The sequence below is a fragment of the Aulostomus chinensis genome, chromosome 8 (genome assembly GCF_037954235.1).
Source record: "Aulostomus chinensis isolate RoL2024-O1b breed Wild chromosome 8, RoL_Achi_v1.0, whole genome shotgun sequence".
NCBI lineage: Eukaryota > Metazoa > Chordata > Actinopteri > Syngnathiformes > Aulostomidae > Aulostomus > Aulostomus chinensis.
Window position 1 is genome coordinate 3831744 of NC_141327.1, and position 15627 is coordinate 3847370.

At 43.1% G+C, this 15627-nt stretch overlaps 1 protein-coding gene across 1 annotated transcript in view; it reads right to left on the minus strand.

Moving 5' to 3' along the window:
- neurl1aa (neuralized E3 ubiquitin protein ligase 1Aa) overlaps positions 1-14249 on the minus strand; it is a 45977-nt gene extending 31728 nt beyond the window's left edge. The window contains exons 1-3 of the mRNA XM_086210509.1: positions 14040-14249; positions 1050-1300; positions 510-831 (exon numbers count right to left, since the gene is read on the minus strand). Coding sequence (XP_086066635.1) covers positions 510-831; positions 1050-1300; positions 14040-14073 — 607 coding nt within the window. The 5' untranslated portion in view covers positions 14074-14249. The remainder of the gene's footprint in view (positions 1-509; positions 832-1049; positions 1301-14039) is intronic.
- Between the last annotated feature and the right edge of the window lie 1378 nt (positions 14250-15627).

Consider the following 15627-nt stretch of genomic DNA (forward strand, 5'->3'; position numbering starts at 1 on the left):
CATACTTCTGAGAAATCTGCAGAATGAGAATTTTTACATCTAGTAGGATACTTTTATAAACATTGTATAAATTTTACTCTACTAGCAAGTTTTTCCATGTTTGTCAGCAATCAAGTAGATGAATGGGGGGGGGGGCGCAGATGAGCAATTAGCCAACTGACCTAAAAACTGACAAATACAACATTTTTACATGACAATTAGCTCAAAAATGAGCCTATGTCAGAGGATTAGGCAACGACGCTAAATGATGAATGGTTCACACTCTAGTGAAATCATTTCAACCCCACAAAAATTACAGGGGTTCAACTTGGGGGTTCAGCAAATGGAAATGTGTGAAAGCCATACACTACTTTTCCTTTAAAACACTTCTGTAATCATTTGTTATATTAAAAGTCAATTAGCACAAACTAAGTGCTGCAAGGGGAACCTGGGGCCTCTGGGGCCTCTGAGGCCCACTTTGCCCAGTTAGTATTTGGACTTGACCCTTTGTGCGTCTTCATCCATCTTACCTAGCAGCTGCACTCCTCGGGTCAGGCCGTAAACATCGATGAGAGCCCAGAGGGGTTCGGCGGTGCGGATGCCGCTGAAGAACAGCATGGGGCTGGACTCGTTTATGCGGTAGAACACACGGCCCTTCTTGTCAACCCAGAAGGCGATAACGTTGCCCTCGTTAGCAAACTCCTCCGGCAGGGCTTTGGCCCAGAATCCACTCTGGGACACCAGATCAGGGCAGGCATACTTGGGCAGGTTATCTGGGTTTATCCTGCAGGGGTCTTTGGAGGTGAAGCCCAGACGCAGAGCACCACTCCAGCAGCACTGTTTTTTAGTGATCTGGGGAGAAGAGCAGCAAAGGTTTTGAATACTGTTCTGCAACAACACAGTAAATGATGCCTTCACACTGTAGCTGACATGGGTTTCATTGCACTGCAGACGGTGTAGGTGAGTCTGCATGAGGTGAAAAAAATCAGCGTGAGAAAAAAATCTGTATAATCGTTTAGACAATTTAAAAGCGCAGAAACTCGCTGGAGTTCAACTCTGACATTGTCTACCTTGAGCCGGACTTGCTCATACAGAGCAATGGGCCTGTTGCTGAAGGTAATGGCGTTGCAGAAACTGCCCTGCCTCTTCACGGTCTTCTGAGCCAGGTCCATGACGATTTGGGAACCCTTGGCATTTGGATGGAAGAGTAGGGGGCTGATGGGCAGGGTCCCACCAACAGTGCCACATTGGATAGGCAGGCATCTCTTGGGCTTGTGGTGACACCGGTGGGATGTGGACGGGAATGGGCCACCGAGGGAGTCTGAGGAGAACAGAACACACGGAGAGATGAGTTCCATTAGCTGTTTCCATTGTTTGTTAGGTAAATTGTGGATATGTAATAAAGAAGAAATGCGCATAATGTGTCAGCTGCTTCAGAGTGAATAAAACAGGCTACATATGGTGCCAAAAAGATGCTGGTATGGGCAACTTTACACACAATAAAAGACACAAATGAACTGTTAACAACAGTAGGAGGAGAAGAGCTGCCTATCAGCCAAGAATGGGGAGACGTTGTAAGAAATGACATTCAGTTGGACAAGCTTTGGAAGTTCTGAAGTACCTGCTATGGAAATGTTGCATGCTACAATACGGAAACAGCTGGTCAGTAATGGGACTTCGAAATTTACTGCGTCAGAGCTTATTTGATTTTATTCTTTGAAACTGCATGAAACTTACAGGAGGTGGTGAGTAGTATTTGGAGTTCCAACACACCGCGTATTCGGGCAGCAGAGTTATTTGACATTCATTGCAAATCACAATGTGACATGCTGCAGTTTTTAGATCTCAGCAAGCTGCAAAATTTGTTCAAGGCTAAATGTGGTGGTTTAGAGACATCCGGCCCTCCACATGCAGACAAAACAGCTTTGTTAGTTAATGGACGGATGTAATGGGTCTTTCACTGAAAATGAGAATAATTTGGTAAAAATTAACATTCCCTCTAATATTGCAAATCATACTGCATTCGCAACATCAGTGAAAATAATCGCAATACCATATTTTTATATTTATCACACACACACACACACACACACATACATATTTTGGTCACTTGTGACATTCAACTGCATGATGCGAATGAAAGCAGACTGATACATTCAGATTTCCACTTCAAATTAGAACACAGTTGATTTCTTTGAGTGAGATTGTGACACTGATTGCCATCATCCTACCCAATGATCTCGGCAATGGCTGCTCCCAAAGAGTCAAAAGGACTTGACTTACTGGATAATTAGATGCAAAGAGAGTAAATGTGTTGGAATGAGGCAGGGTGAGAGTGTCTAAGGGGGTCGGAACACTTGAGCTGCCACGAGAAACTGCACTGGAGGAATTTCACATGTTTTCTAGGGTTGGTAACGGCCAGAAAAACATGGACAAATTAGTAGTCGGGGCCCAAGCCAAATAGCTTCAACGGACGATCCAAAATCCACGTTATACTCCTTCAAATATTATGTTTTCATTCCGTGAACATCTCATCCTCCTCTTGTCTAACTCTTGCGTGAACTGAAGTATATTTTCCGTATGCCAGTTCTCAAAGACTCACGTTCTCACGTTTTCAAACTTATTTTTACATCCAGTAGGACTTAACTTGCTGGGAAAAATAATAAAAATCGAGAAATAATGCAAGGCATGGAATCCCACCCGTCACTCATAGCATGGTCTGACTCGCATCTGCGTTGCATTAAGTAGGATTCAGGCTTCTGTCAGTGGAGAAATTAGTATGTCTGCCTCTTTGATGGATTTCTCTCCGTATGATTGCTGAGACTCTGCTGGCTGGACAGAGAGCCCACAGCGGGGTAAACATCAGCAAACACTGATGAGTCTGTCAGTAGATATTTTTTCCAATCAAAGTCCAGTCAGCTATCCTGGAAATAGTTCAATACCAAATGTCTGTCTCCACCTATCTATGGGAATTAGAAACAGGAATAATCAATAAACAAGATGAAGAGGAAGCTATCTGCTCTCAAAGAGCTCCAAAATCAACTAAATGTCAAGGAAAACTTTCACTTAATATTCTTTTTAAGGAGCTTTGCGCTCCCACTATGTTCCCTGTTTGATTTTAATGAATCCTCGACTCATTCATGGCCTGAAAGCTAATACGGTAGCAGCGGCAGATGTCCTATGGAGCCCTGATAAGACCAAGCAGGCAGTCATAGAAAACAGCACACTTTGTGCTCTCGCCGTCTTTGTCTCCTTCTTTCCCCTCCCGTCTGTGTTTATCTAGTAATGACCCTTCCACAGCGCGTGTACGGCGAGCATCGTTGTGGCCTTTTGTCTTAGACCCAGCCACAGGAGAGCAGTTGTTGAAAATGGTGCACATGGTCCAAGGCAGATTGGGCTGAATGCATTAGTGGGCTCTAAAGAGGCGCAGCTGCTGAGGAGGGAAGCAAGCTATGTGTGAATTCATGTTCCTTAGCAACTCCCTGTATCTAAAGCTTTTGATCAGCCTCTGTTCTGCAGCTATCAGCTAGGTTACAACAGATGCCCTTTGTTCACCACCACACAACAAAACGATATTTATAGTCGTGGATTTGAGCTTTTTCTTTCTTTTTCTTTAAGTCTGTCCCAACAAAACTAGACTATTCTAGATTTACATAACTACCCAGTTTTGTATGTAATTGTATTTGCAGTTTAAATGACTGATTTATAAATGAAGACAATAGAACAGGTATTCCGGATTCGTCTGAGGATTTCACTCCACTGACACTTTGAGTCTTCCTGGTATTACATAAAGCACGCATGGAATTATGTAAACTAGGAGATAATTAAGTCAGAATTGAAACCTTTTGATATCTTTGTGATGCTGTAAGACAATATTCATGTGTCAGGGTTGTTCCTTTGTTAGTTAATGGCTTATCTAAAACCCATCAGACAGACCAAATATTCAATTTCTTAAAGAAACTGTTAGAAGAGCACAACAAGACGCCACACTAATAAATGTATGGTAATTACAAAGCTAACGGTGCCAGGCTAGCTGTTAGCCCAGTGCTAATACTAAGCTAACCAGTTGCTGGATTTAGTGTCCTATTCAGTGCAGAGATATGAAGTTGATATCTGTGTCTCCTCTAACTTTCCATGTGTCTTGTACACTTGATGTGTTCATGATTGAATGATAAGATTGATCTGTGTGTTGAAGCGTGGAGACTTTTTTTTTTTTTAGTTTCAACTCAGAAATTGTTGAAGGAAACAATTCATACATAGACTCAGAAATAAAAAGAATTAAGGAGTATAAGGGGTGTGTGTGTGTGTGTGTGTGTATTAACTATACTACCCAAATCTGTCCTGAGGGAGAATAAACTGATAAGCATTCAAACATGACTTCCTGGTACCCTGCAGCTACACCAGCCTCATTTAGTGTTTGGCCGAGGGCTACTGATGATCATGGCCCTGGAACACATGAGGCCAAAAATGTGAGCTTCATATCAAATTTGTAGATATTTGAGCAAAACAGACTTTTTGGACCCAAGGCTGATATCATTATGTAAGATCAGCAGTAAAAAGGACAGAGAGTGCAGCCAATAATCTTTTTCACAACCATTTCCCAGGTTTATATTGATTTAGGTGGTATATGGTGGTACTAATGGTCACTGAAAGTTCAAGAAATTATTATTACTACTATTTATTTCCTGACAACTTGTAAATATTCCCTACACAAATATCGGTACTTTCTACTCCTCACATTTTAAAAATATGTAACTTTTGATGCATAGCAGATAAAAGAGGTAGAACATGTGACAAGACAAGACGTTTTCGAAGGGGCCAGATAACGTGTTTATTCTCCAACAACTGTGGCAACAATGCATGGAACCACCAGCCACCAGTTGCCAGATCACATGAAAGAAGAAGACATGCAGGAGTACAGAGAAGGATCAGGGACACTCCACCGCCAAGATATTGCGTCTACTGTAGTGATGTCAGTGGCGTGACTGGAGATGAGGAGCCGACACTGCAGGAGGAGAGAGACTCAATGCCTTTTACTTTTGTGTACATTTAAGCGCCTGTATGTCTTTACTTTTACTTGAGGCTGTATATATAGATATTTTTGAGGCTTAATTTACACAAGTATCTGTAGTTCTACTTGAGTGTGTACTTGTGCTACCTCAGAAAACTCAAATATTACACGTAAAACAGTTGATGTTTCACAAACAGAAAGCAACAGGTGAGCAGTTCCTCACATCTTTTTACCACACAGAGTTCCTTTTGTGGAAGCTGCCGTCAACTCTCTTGTATTTGTAGTTTTGAGTTATTATGCAGAGCAGAGCAGCTTGGAGCCTAATGGCTGGTCTCGGTCCTCCAATTACTTCAGTAACACAAATCCTACAGTATGCTCTTCTCCACAGAGGCCGAGATGTGACACCTCTATGTAAACGGCCGGAAAATGGCTCCTGTTACCATCAATCTGACAGCTGCCTGGTATAAAACGCTGCTTGAGCACACATCTCTGTGTCTTATCAAGGAAAAGGCCGTTGTAACAGCCTCACAGGAGCTGTTTTGCCAAAGGTCAAGAATGTTTTATTATGAACAAACAGGGGGGAAAACTTGTAGCGCTCTGCCCCAAAGTGCCGGGGTCTTTATCCCACTAATAGCAACACACACACACACACACACACACACACACACACACACACACACACACACACACACACGCGTGCGCGCGGGACAGCTCCAATGCCTCATCACAATATACAGGCTTGTCACACTCCAACGAACATCTCTGTGGAGCAGGAAGATAATCTCTCTCTATTTCACCCCACTGGCGACGGACGGTGAGCTGTGAGTGTGTCTGTGTGCACGTGTGGGAGTGCTCATTAGCATGCGTGTGTTGTCTGCCGTGTCACCATCAACTAAGTAGTTTACCGAGCAAAAAGATGCAAGAAAACAAATCAGAGATTTGCTCATTTGCTCAAGCGTGGTGTTGCAGAGTGTTTGGTGCGTTATACCTGTCTATCTAACAGACTGAAGCAAATCACTGTGATGGATACTTGCTTACAAGTGACCCAGATCTCCAGGACATTCACACAATTCTCCCTATTTTTAGAAGTGTGGAAGCACGAAGAGTCAGTAGCACAACAGTCACAACAGCCTCTGCATTTGTGAAGCGCAGGTAGCCCACACACCAGCCCACTCCCTGTACTTGTTGCTATGAAAAGCTCAGCTCCGCGCTCATCCTCAGAGACACAAACGCAGCCGTTGTGGATCAGTGATCGACTCTCACATCACATCCTGCAGTCACTTGGAGACATGGGAAAGGGCAGGAGGGGGGTAACCGCGTCGAACTGGTTTACATGTTTAGTGGAACTTTGTAAATGGTTGGTAACACTTCAGAATAGGGATTAATAGCAGTTGCATCCATAGAGTGCTGAACGACTGTATTTCTCGTTGCTCTATTTCATTGCTCTCCTTTATTTTGACATTTTATGAATTTTGACAAAGCTTCAGTGTTTATTTTTTTTATCCTTGTGTCTGCATACAATATTTTATTCTTTTGAATTTGGATATTTTGAGTAGAAAACAGATTAGCTCATCATTTTTATGAATGTTTTACATTTTTAAAGCAGCCACAATTCTACATGTTTCAGAGTTAAACCTGCTTATTGATTATTTTTTTTAAGCATGCAGCAAGTCAAATAAATAGCCCACTGAAAATAATACTCTGGAAGCGGGCTTTAGGAAGTATCTTTGGAATTATTCACGTCTTCCAGATTATCCAATTAGACCATGATTACGGATGACTGCACATAATATAAGTTATTTAATTGTATCATATTGTGAGTGAATTTTATGAACTTTTAGAACTTATGACGTCAAGAAATTATTCATACCAATTCTTTTCGGGTAAATATGGAGATATTAGTATGCTCAACACATATTTATTCCTACTTTTTTATTCCTTCCTTTTGTAATTTTTTTTTTAGTTTAATTCAGATAATTTAGTTGAATTGTAGCTTAGCATTCACCAAGCGTGTTTCCTTCAACAGGGGTGGAACAGACTGAGGGAGCCTTGAGAACTCAAACACCAGCTATGCCCGTGTTCCTCTTTTAAATCTTCATTTTATAATTTTTATTCTTTTTCTTTATTCTTTGACCGGCTGCTTCAGCCTGCTTTGTAGCATTCACATGTAGATACATATTTTCTATGAATGAGTGCAAGACATAGTTGTTAACCATTAACTAACCATCACTAACAGTGAACAACAACAGTTGATTCATTGCTGTACAATACAAATCAAACATGTCCTGCGCAGTTTAACAGCAGGAGGAATGTCATGCCAGGCTTCACACACCCAGCCTCGGATGCAATAGCTGCAGGCGTTAGTGATGCAAACGCAGCGTTAGTAAAACCTAAGTCTTCCTGCAGAACTTCTTCATTGGATTTCTCAGTAGCTCCATTGGCAGCGTCATTTAACACGACTGCAACAAGCCTGGAGGGCAGTGACAAACAACATCTTAATGATGTTTACATAGAAGTGTCTGGATGATGTATTCAATCCCACTGACTCGTGATAAAATGGTGGTTGAGCCTGATGTAACACCAACTGTGAAATGAATCAAGCAATAATAGCACCGATTAATCACACACATGATCATTTCAGCTCCAGCGAGATGGCCCGATGTGCTGTAGGTACCGGGAGAAGCCTCCAGGTTTTTAGGGTGTGATTTACAGGGTATTAACTTCCCTGATCTTACTCATCTCTAAAGATCCTTGCATGTGGCCGTCTACGTGGTTGACAGATGCAACACAGACTCAGGCCAAGTGTGTGAAACCCAATAAGGCTCAATGACAGGGAGGCCACTTGTGTGGCAGTCCGTAACTGTAGCCGTGGCGGCTACATTAGCTGGGGACACAGGTAGCAGGAACTCATTCGTGACTCTCTCATTTTGTTTGAGGTAACCAGAGGGCTCCACATGCTGCTAGGCAACGTCACAATAAATGCTCACCGGTAATGTATTTATGGATGCCTCGTGACCACGGTGATCCAGCACGGTGGGGGGTTACACAATAGTAAGCGCAGCTAAGAGAGCCATGTGTGTCTTGGCATCAATGTCTGCTAAAAAGAATGAACTGCCATTTTGTTTCATTTCGGTCTGACAGTCAATCAGCACATTTACGATTTTAATGTCAAATACTGTGTTATTCTGACTAAAAGCTGGAATTTTAAAATACTTTTGTAATTTTACTTCTAAGCCGGAAAAACACACCTGGATTATGGCGTTGAGAATCAAATACTACACTGAATATTTGCTTCAACCAGCCTGGCGCGCTGTGCATGTTCCAATGGTCATTTTGGAGTCACGAAAGAGCAACAAGTCAATAAACAGAATCATAGTGAGTGAAAATACGGCAAAAACCTATTTCCTGGACCAATGATGAGACATTAAGGAGCACTCTTTGAAATTCATACCTTTTTTTGACTGAGCCAGTTTCAGAGCTGATTTCTTTCTGTTTCACCAACAAACAAACTGACTCTGCATGGAAAACTTCAGGGCTACAGATACTTTGCTTGTCTTGAACCAAACATAATTACATCCAAATCTAAACTTAGTGACCATTAAACAGTACACCACAATAACATCAGTTGGCATCTTGTTTCCAAAAGTTGCATTTTTATTAGAGTTTTTTTCTTTTATTCACGTCATGGAAGCTAAAGCTAAGCACTGGTCTGTGGAAGAGACAGACTGCCTCCTCGCCTCGTCCATGGAGGTCCAAAACAAGTTGGGGAGGGAGGGCAAACTTGGACGAATGCAAGTACATCCAGAGAAAAACGGCTGCGACAGGTTCTGACACTAAAGTTAAATGAATAAACAACAAGCTGAAGGAGGATCAGAAGCAGGACCTCGGAAGAAGCGGCAGTGTTCATCCAAGGACAAATCCATATTCCATTTCGAGATCATGGACTCGAACTTCAGCAGCAAAACAGCGTGCTGGTCAACTGGGGCCTTGAAGTCAGCGTCCGTGGATCAAATGGTGGTAGAAACTAATATTATTCCTGGTATGATTTACTGTACAAATGTTTTTGCTCCAGGTAAAAATAGCAACTCATACAGAAATCAGTCCGTAGATCAGGATCCCCTTGACTCTTGGTCTGAGGCAAAGACATAGAACGGTACTACCAGTAAAAATCTAGCGTGCTTGTGTTGCTTCAGCTAGCTTGCATGCTAATTCCATTGCCAACAAAATATCAAATTGGTACCGACCTCCACTGGCCACCTCTGATGTAGCATACAGTCAGATATGTTAAATGTTATATGTTGGGAACAAGTGCTTGATGGATTGTGCAGTTAATGTTAGCTGTCCAATTGGTTATTGGTGTATGAGATTGACACGGTGTAGGCGTACTCAGAGTTTCCATGCTGACATGAGGACAGTCAGAATTTGTTCTCTTTTGGTACGACTTAACGATTCATGAGCTGATTCAAAAATAAAAGTGACGAGTAGCCTGAAAGCCAATTTAGGATTCAGTGACTGATCTTAGCTCAGAGCCCTTGCTGCTGAGGTGAAGAGGCTTGGCAGAAACCTTTGTCCAGGTAATCTCTCCTACATTTTACATAGTAACGCAAACACAATTTCTTGGCCAAAAACACAACACGGCAGCTGTGACTGGCTATGCTCAGTAGCCTTTTGAGAAATTGCTCATTCCCTGCACTGCAATTGGTCTTGTCAATATTTGTGCCTGTTAAAAAGCACTTGTTTTTGTCAGTGAAGTGCTTTTTCATGAAGAATTGTTGGGCCTCTTGAAAACGTAACTTGTCATGACCTGCTCTAGTCGCATGAGACAAACTGCTGTTGGGATTTTTTGCTATTTATAAGACAATAATAAATAATTCTGTATCACGTTTTGATAGACCAGCCAAGACATTAGAAGCTGCAACCAGTGAGTAATTAATATGTATGACTTGAGTAATTAATTGATTGTCAAAACTGGTGTCAGAAATGAATGAGTGTATAGAACCCGGAGCAATGTGATAGCCCCCCCCCAGGTAGCCAGGGATTTTGCAGTTAATAATTCACACTGTGATGACTCGCTAGCGACAGATGAGCCAGTGCAGATGATGAAGGCTGGTTGACGTCATGCACTGGTCTTCACCGACACTATTACACAACAGTGATCAATAAGTGATCATTCAGCTGGGCGGCATACACAAGAGAACAATGTACCAACAGTGATGAGAGGGGAAGAGAGGGGGCAGGCTGCTGGGAGGTGTAATGATATGCAATGTGTATCGACCGAACGCAGGCAAGATGCTCCAGTCCTGGCTGGAAGTCATTATGTGGGCGCTGCCTTGAAGGTGACCTGTCGTGAGGTTGCGGGTGAAACGTGTGACTATAGATGCACCCACACACAAATGTGCACGACTACCGAACATGAAGGATCGTGTACATTTGTGCTTTTGTGGAGTTTGCACGAGTGCATGGAGGAATGCATCAACATGGTTGACAGGCTACCCAAGAACATGCTGCCTTAAGTCAGAAGAGGAAGGAATTATAAGGATGACAGTGACATACGCAGCCAACAATGCCACCTGACCCTGAGACATATGTTTCTGTCAGTCCCTAGCAACTGCCGAGCCCTGATTAGAGCTCTTGCTCTCATAAACAAAGAGAGAGAGAGAGAGAGAGAGAGAAGGAAGGGTGAAGAGGTTAAGAAAATACTCTTCTGCACTGGCTAGTGGGCCATTTTGTCTTTATTGTATCTACTCAAGCGTGTTTCAGGGGTATTATCGTAACCAGCACTGTGTAAGACAAGACCGAACGTAAGGCCCACGTGTTAGCGAGGATGCTAAAGCCCATGGGTGTTGAGAGGTCAGGTTTTCTTTATGTCAGCGCTAGCCGCTAGCCACCATCTACACTGCAAATCTAAACCATTACACATTTGCATGCTTTTGTTCACAGCTGCTTATGTCGTGTGTCAGCCATATTGAATTATTGATTTGTGCACAATCTTAAAATATTTCTCATAAGCCTGTATACTTGGTTTGAAACATGTATGACCTGAACACCTTACTTTCTGAGGACCATGTCGAGGTTGGCAATCAGGATCTAAAGTGTATCCCTGACATGATTTAATTGTAGAAAGTTTAGAAAGTTGACCGTGTTTGTCTCTCAACTCTGCGTTAGGATACTGAACCCAGTTCAAGTCCAATGGCGCCACATGTTCTATCAAATCAGCCTGTGCAGCCTCAGACACTGGCCCACTTTCAGTCAATCCGTCGCAAGTGCAGAAGTGGAGCTCCCACACACTTGGCCGACTCAATTATGCAACCGACTCAGCCAACACTGTTTGGATGTGCTCTGGTGCCTCACACCTGAGAACAGCCTGCAGTGGTGCAGCTTTAGAAAGCATAATCTGTCCCTCAATGAGCAACACCATTCTCATACCTGCATGTCAACAGTGAGAGCAGAATGAGCTCAGTGATACCTCTCTGGAAAGTAGAGGTGGTTTCAGGAAGTTCTCTGTCAGCTGTTTTCCTTGAAAGAATTCAGGAAAACATCACGGGATCCATCTATCATCGACGAGGCTATTCCGAGATACAGAAAGAGGAAGGCAATCTAATGCTTTTTTGCTGTGCGTTACCATAGTAACACTTGTACTTTGATATCAAGTATCCTGTTTAACCCTCTGTTCTTCCCATTAGGAGTCGCTGGTTATTTTCAGTCAGTTTGATTTCACAGTCGCTCTTTCTGCCTGCTGGAGTCAGCTGATTGTGAAAAACCACGACTGCCACAGAACCCTGCAGGAAGAGTCCAGGGTCACATGTTGGATATCAGATTACTCAGTGACTTACTCAAAAACCATCAATCATGAGATTTTTTTCAATCACTTGATTGCATAACATTATACTTCATGTTGGTATTCATACTATACACGCTCTTATAAATACTATAATGAGTAGTAATGCAGTAGTGTACTCACAGCTTATAAATAGGACTGTTTTAAGAAAGCTACAGTGATGGCAAGATTATGTAACCAAGAATTGTGTAAAAGATCAGGCCCAAAGAATGAGGAGAGAACTGACAAGTGTGGGTGACGCTGCTGTAGGTACACTGACGCGGTACAAACTGTCTGAGGAACGCTCGAAGCTGGCGTGACATCAGCAACCGGTCTGAGGTGTGGAGGCGATCATAATGGGACGGGACTGGGAGCAGGACTCAGATGAGCTGACTCTTCTTTCCAAAAAGGTTTCGTGGGATGGACCCAAATTTTTTCTGAACATTTTTATCAGTTCATTTATTCCTTTTCAATACAGCGTTCTACAATGTTTGGACAAGCAGAGGAACACATTTTGGAAGAGGTTTGAAACTAGAGGTCCAAAGCACCGGTGTGTTGTTCGGGTTTGCACATTGAGCCACACTCCTCCACAGTCAACATGCAGTAATGTATGTACAGGTGCCTGTCCTTGATCCCAGGACAGCCTCCTCTTCCGTCTGTCTTAGTCAGTCCTTCTTTGACTAATTGGATCAATCTTGGGGCTTTAATTAGAACCATCAGATGGTCTAAACCAGTAGAGGAGGAGAGTGCGGACTTGGCTCACCGACCACAATGGTTCACGAAAATAGAATCACGATAGCCTTCGTTGTTAATGACTCAGTGCCTGTCACAACCACTACTCTTGACTCCCAACGATCAGAAAAAAATGATAACGAAAAATAGAACTTATTTTTCACAGACTCTTGTTTTGTGATTCAGCTATTTTAAAACACTTTGACAGGAAACATCATGCATTCTGTTTGTCGTTTCTCCTTGAAACCAAAGTCAGAGATTTACATACACTCAATATTCGTTAGAATTCAGTTTTCCCCCTGTTCCATTAATGAAAATATTACAGCCAACGTGTTTACATTGCTACAGGAAATTAATATTACACTACTAGTCCTAAATAATGCTAAATCCTGAAATTCCAGCTAGCTACAGTGGGCTCCTGACGAAACCAGCCAGGAAGCGGATGACCCAAACCTGTAAAGACTCCAGCTGCTGTTTCCCAATAGAATGTCTACGTGTCCCAACAATGCCTTTCAACACCAGCTCATATCCTGCCTGTCATAATGAGAAAATGCTACATTCAGAGATGGACAAAATTCCAAACAAATCTAATTTCCTGAAAAAAAAATGGTAATCATGATCTCACACAATTAGAACCAAGTTTAAACCAGTTTAAAGAAACCTCTGGGAAGTTAGTTGCATTCCATAAAGCTTCCATAAGCCAGAACACTTGAATACGTGTTTGTCGGAAAACATGAAGCGGCCCCCATGTGACTGGATGATCTGCAGCCCCCAGGTATTTGGAGTCTGAGACCCCTGCACTTACAGTGAAACACATCACGATCAGTACTGTCACCACGGGGAGCTTCAGAGAAGACAAACTAGCCGGAAACTGGCCTACATTTGCCCCTCAACCTGCAGTGACTTCATCACTGACTGAATGGAGAGCCACAAAACCCTTGGAGCTGTTCATCAGATCTGTAGACTAACACACACACACACACACACACACACACACACACACTAGCCTACTTCTGCCTCCACACCAAATCAAACATCCACTTCAGCAGTCCATGAACTATCCTGTGATGGATGCTCTGACCTCACTGTTATTACGAGGTCAATCAATGTATGGACTGACTGAGCACACACACACACACACACACACACACACACACACACACACACACACACACACACACACACTTTTTGCAATGAGGGGAACCACAGAGCAGAAAATTGGGAAACCCCACAACTTCTACCTACACACACGCACACACACGCACACAGAGCTCTTGAGGGCGCTGAGTGACATCCTGTTTGTTCTATCGCATGAATCACGATAGACGTGAGCAAAGCCGCGAGAGCCTCATGATGACCGCAGTGACGTAACTGTGAGCGAAGAACAGGCAGTATGGCACCTGGTAGGCAGGCGAGCCCCATCCATGAATGAATCAATAAAGCTGCATGTATGGGCCTGACCAACACACCCGGCTGTCCTCGCACACGGGCTGTCCTTACCGTAGAAAGCATTCCGCGTTATCTGGCCACCCATCGCGCTATTCCTGGCTGTCGCGAGCGCGTATCGCCGGTGTGGGTTCTTATTCGGATGCTCCGGGAGCTCGTGACATGTTTCCTTCCCAAGGTAGCCCGTCGCCGCTCTCCTCTCAGCACCGACTACATGCAAACACTGGAGCGAGAGATCCACGCCTCCTTGTTGAGAGAGCAGGGACGCGTCCGTGAAGGCAACTCCCCCCCCAACCCCCCCCAATCACACACACACCTCATTCAGCCAGCGAGCGCGCTGGTCGCCTCGCCCCCCCCCCGACACGCTGACATTTACATAGAAGGTGGAGACTCCGGCGGAGCGCTCTCTACACCCTCACGGTCGGCACGGACGGAACTAGTCACCGAGAGTTTTCTCCGTGCGGGTTAAGGTGTGTGCCGACCTCGTTGGAGCTAAAGCCGCTAAACAGTCATGGTTATTATTCTCCTCAGCTGAAAAGTAACGAGGTGCTGGTTGGAGTGTACCAGTACTTTTAGATTAAACGTAAGAACGCTTTCATGCACTCCTCACAGACAGAAATTACATTTGGGTTTACTTGTCTTGCAGGACTTGCAGTTCTTAAAGTACACACGCGTTTTACTTCAGGTACATGAAGCAGCTGCGTACAGTGAAGGTGTGTGTGACTGTCCAGAAGAACCATGATTATCATGCAAAATTCTATTAAACGCCATCTACTCTTTTCCCTCATTAAATTCCACCAGTATTTTTTTTTCCCCTTTCATATGTTGTCACATCTTCAGAGAATCCCTTTTGGGGGAATTTTTGAAAAAGGTTTTGTGTGAACGACTGAGCTGAGTTCTGTGGTTCCCAGTAACTCGGTTGTCATGGACATAAACCATGGTCATGGAGAAAAAAACAGAGGTGTGAAGCTGTAGTTGTGGAGATGAGGAATCTGTGGTTAATCTCATCCATACAGGAGGTTTGTACTTCTGACAATTACGTTTACTCATCAAAAAATGTAAAAAAAAAAAAAAGCCGTGTTCTTTCGCGAAGATTATCTTGCAAAGGAAAACATTCACGTCAAAGCCACAGAGCTGATTTTCTGTAATAAAATCCAATGTTAATCCTGCTTGACTTCAGGTTAAGGGAACCTTCATCCTGCGGCGCGCCATTGGGCTTCCCTGATATTCGTGCTGTCGTTTGCGCGGGACTGCACCTTGAAAAGTGAATGTGAACTTGACATCATTCAGTATGTAAACATTCAAATGTAGGAACAAGAGGAAGAATAGTTTTGATTACAGCTGAGAATCTTTGTGATCGAGATGTTCTCACGTAAAATGATAACAAAAATACTCTGAAATGTTATAGATTGTGTAGCTCAAATGAGAGAGAGGAGCAGAAGCTCAACTGATCCTAGATGGAAGTCCCTTTTCCTCCAAGTAAATAAAACAGCGACAACAATATCAACAGAAATATATAACATGAGGAAATAATGTATGCAAAATATGACTTACTGAGAAATATACAGCAACGCTCTCATACTGTAGTAAGGAAGAATCACCATATCTGAAGGACAAACAAAGCAAAATATGGAAAACCCTG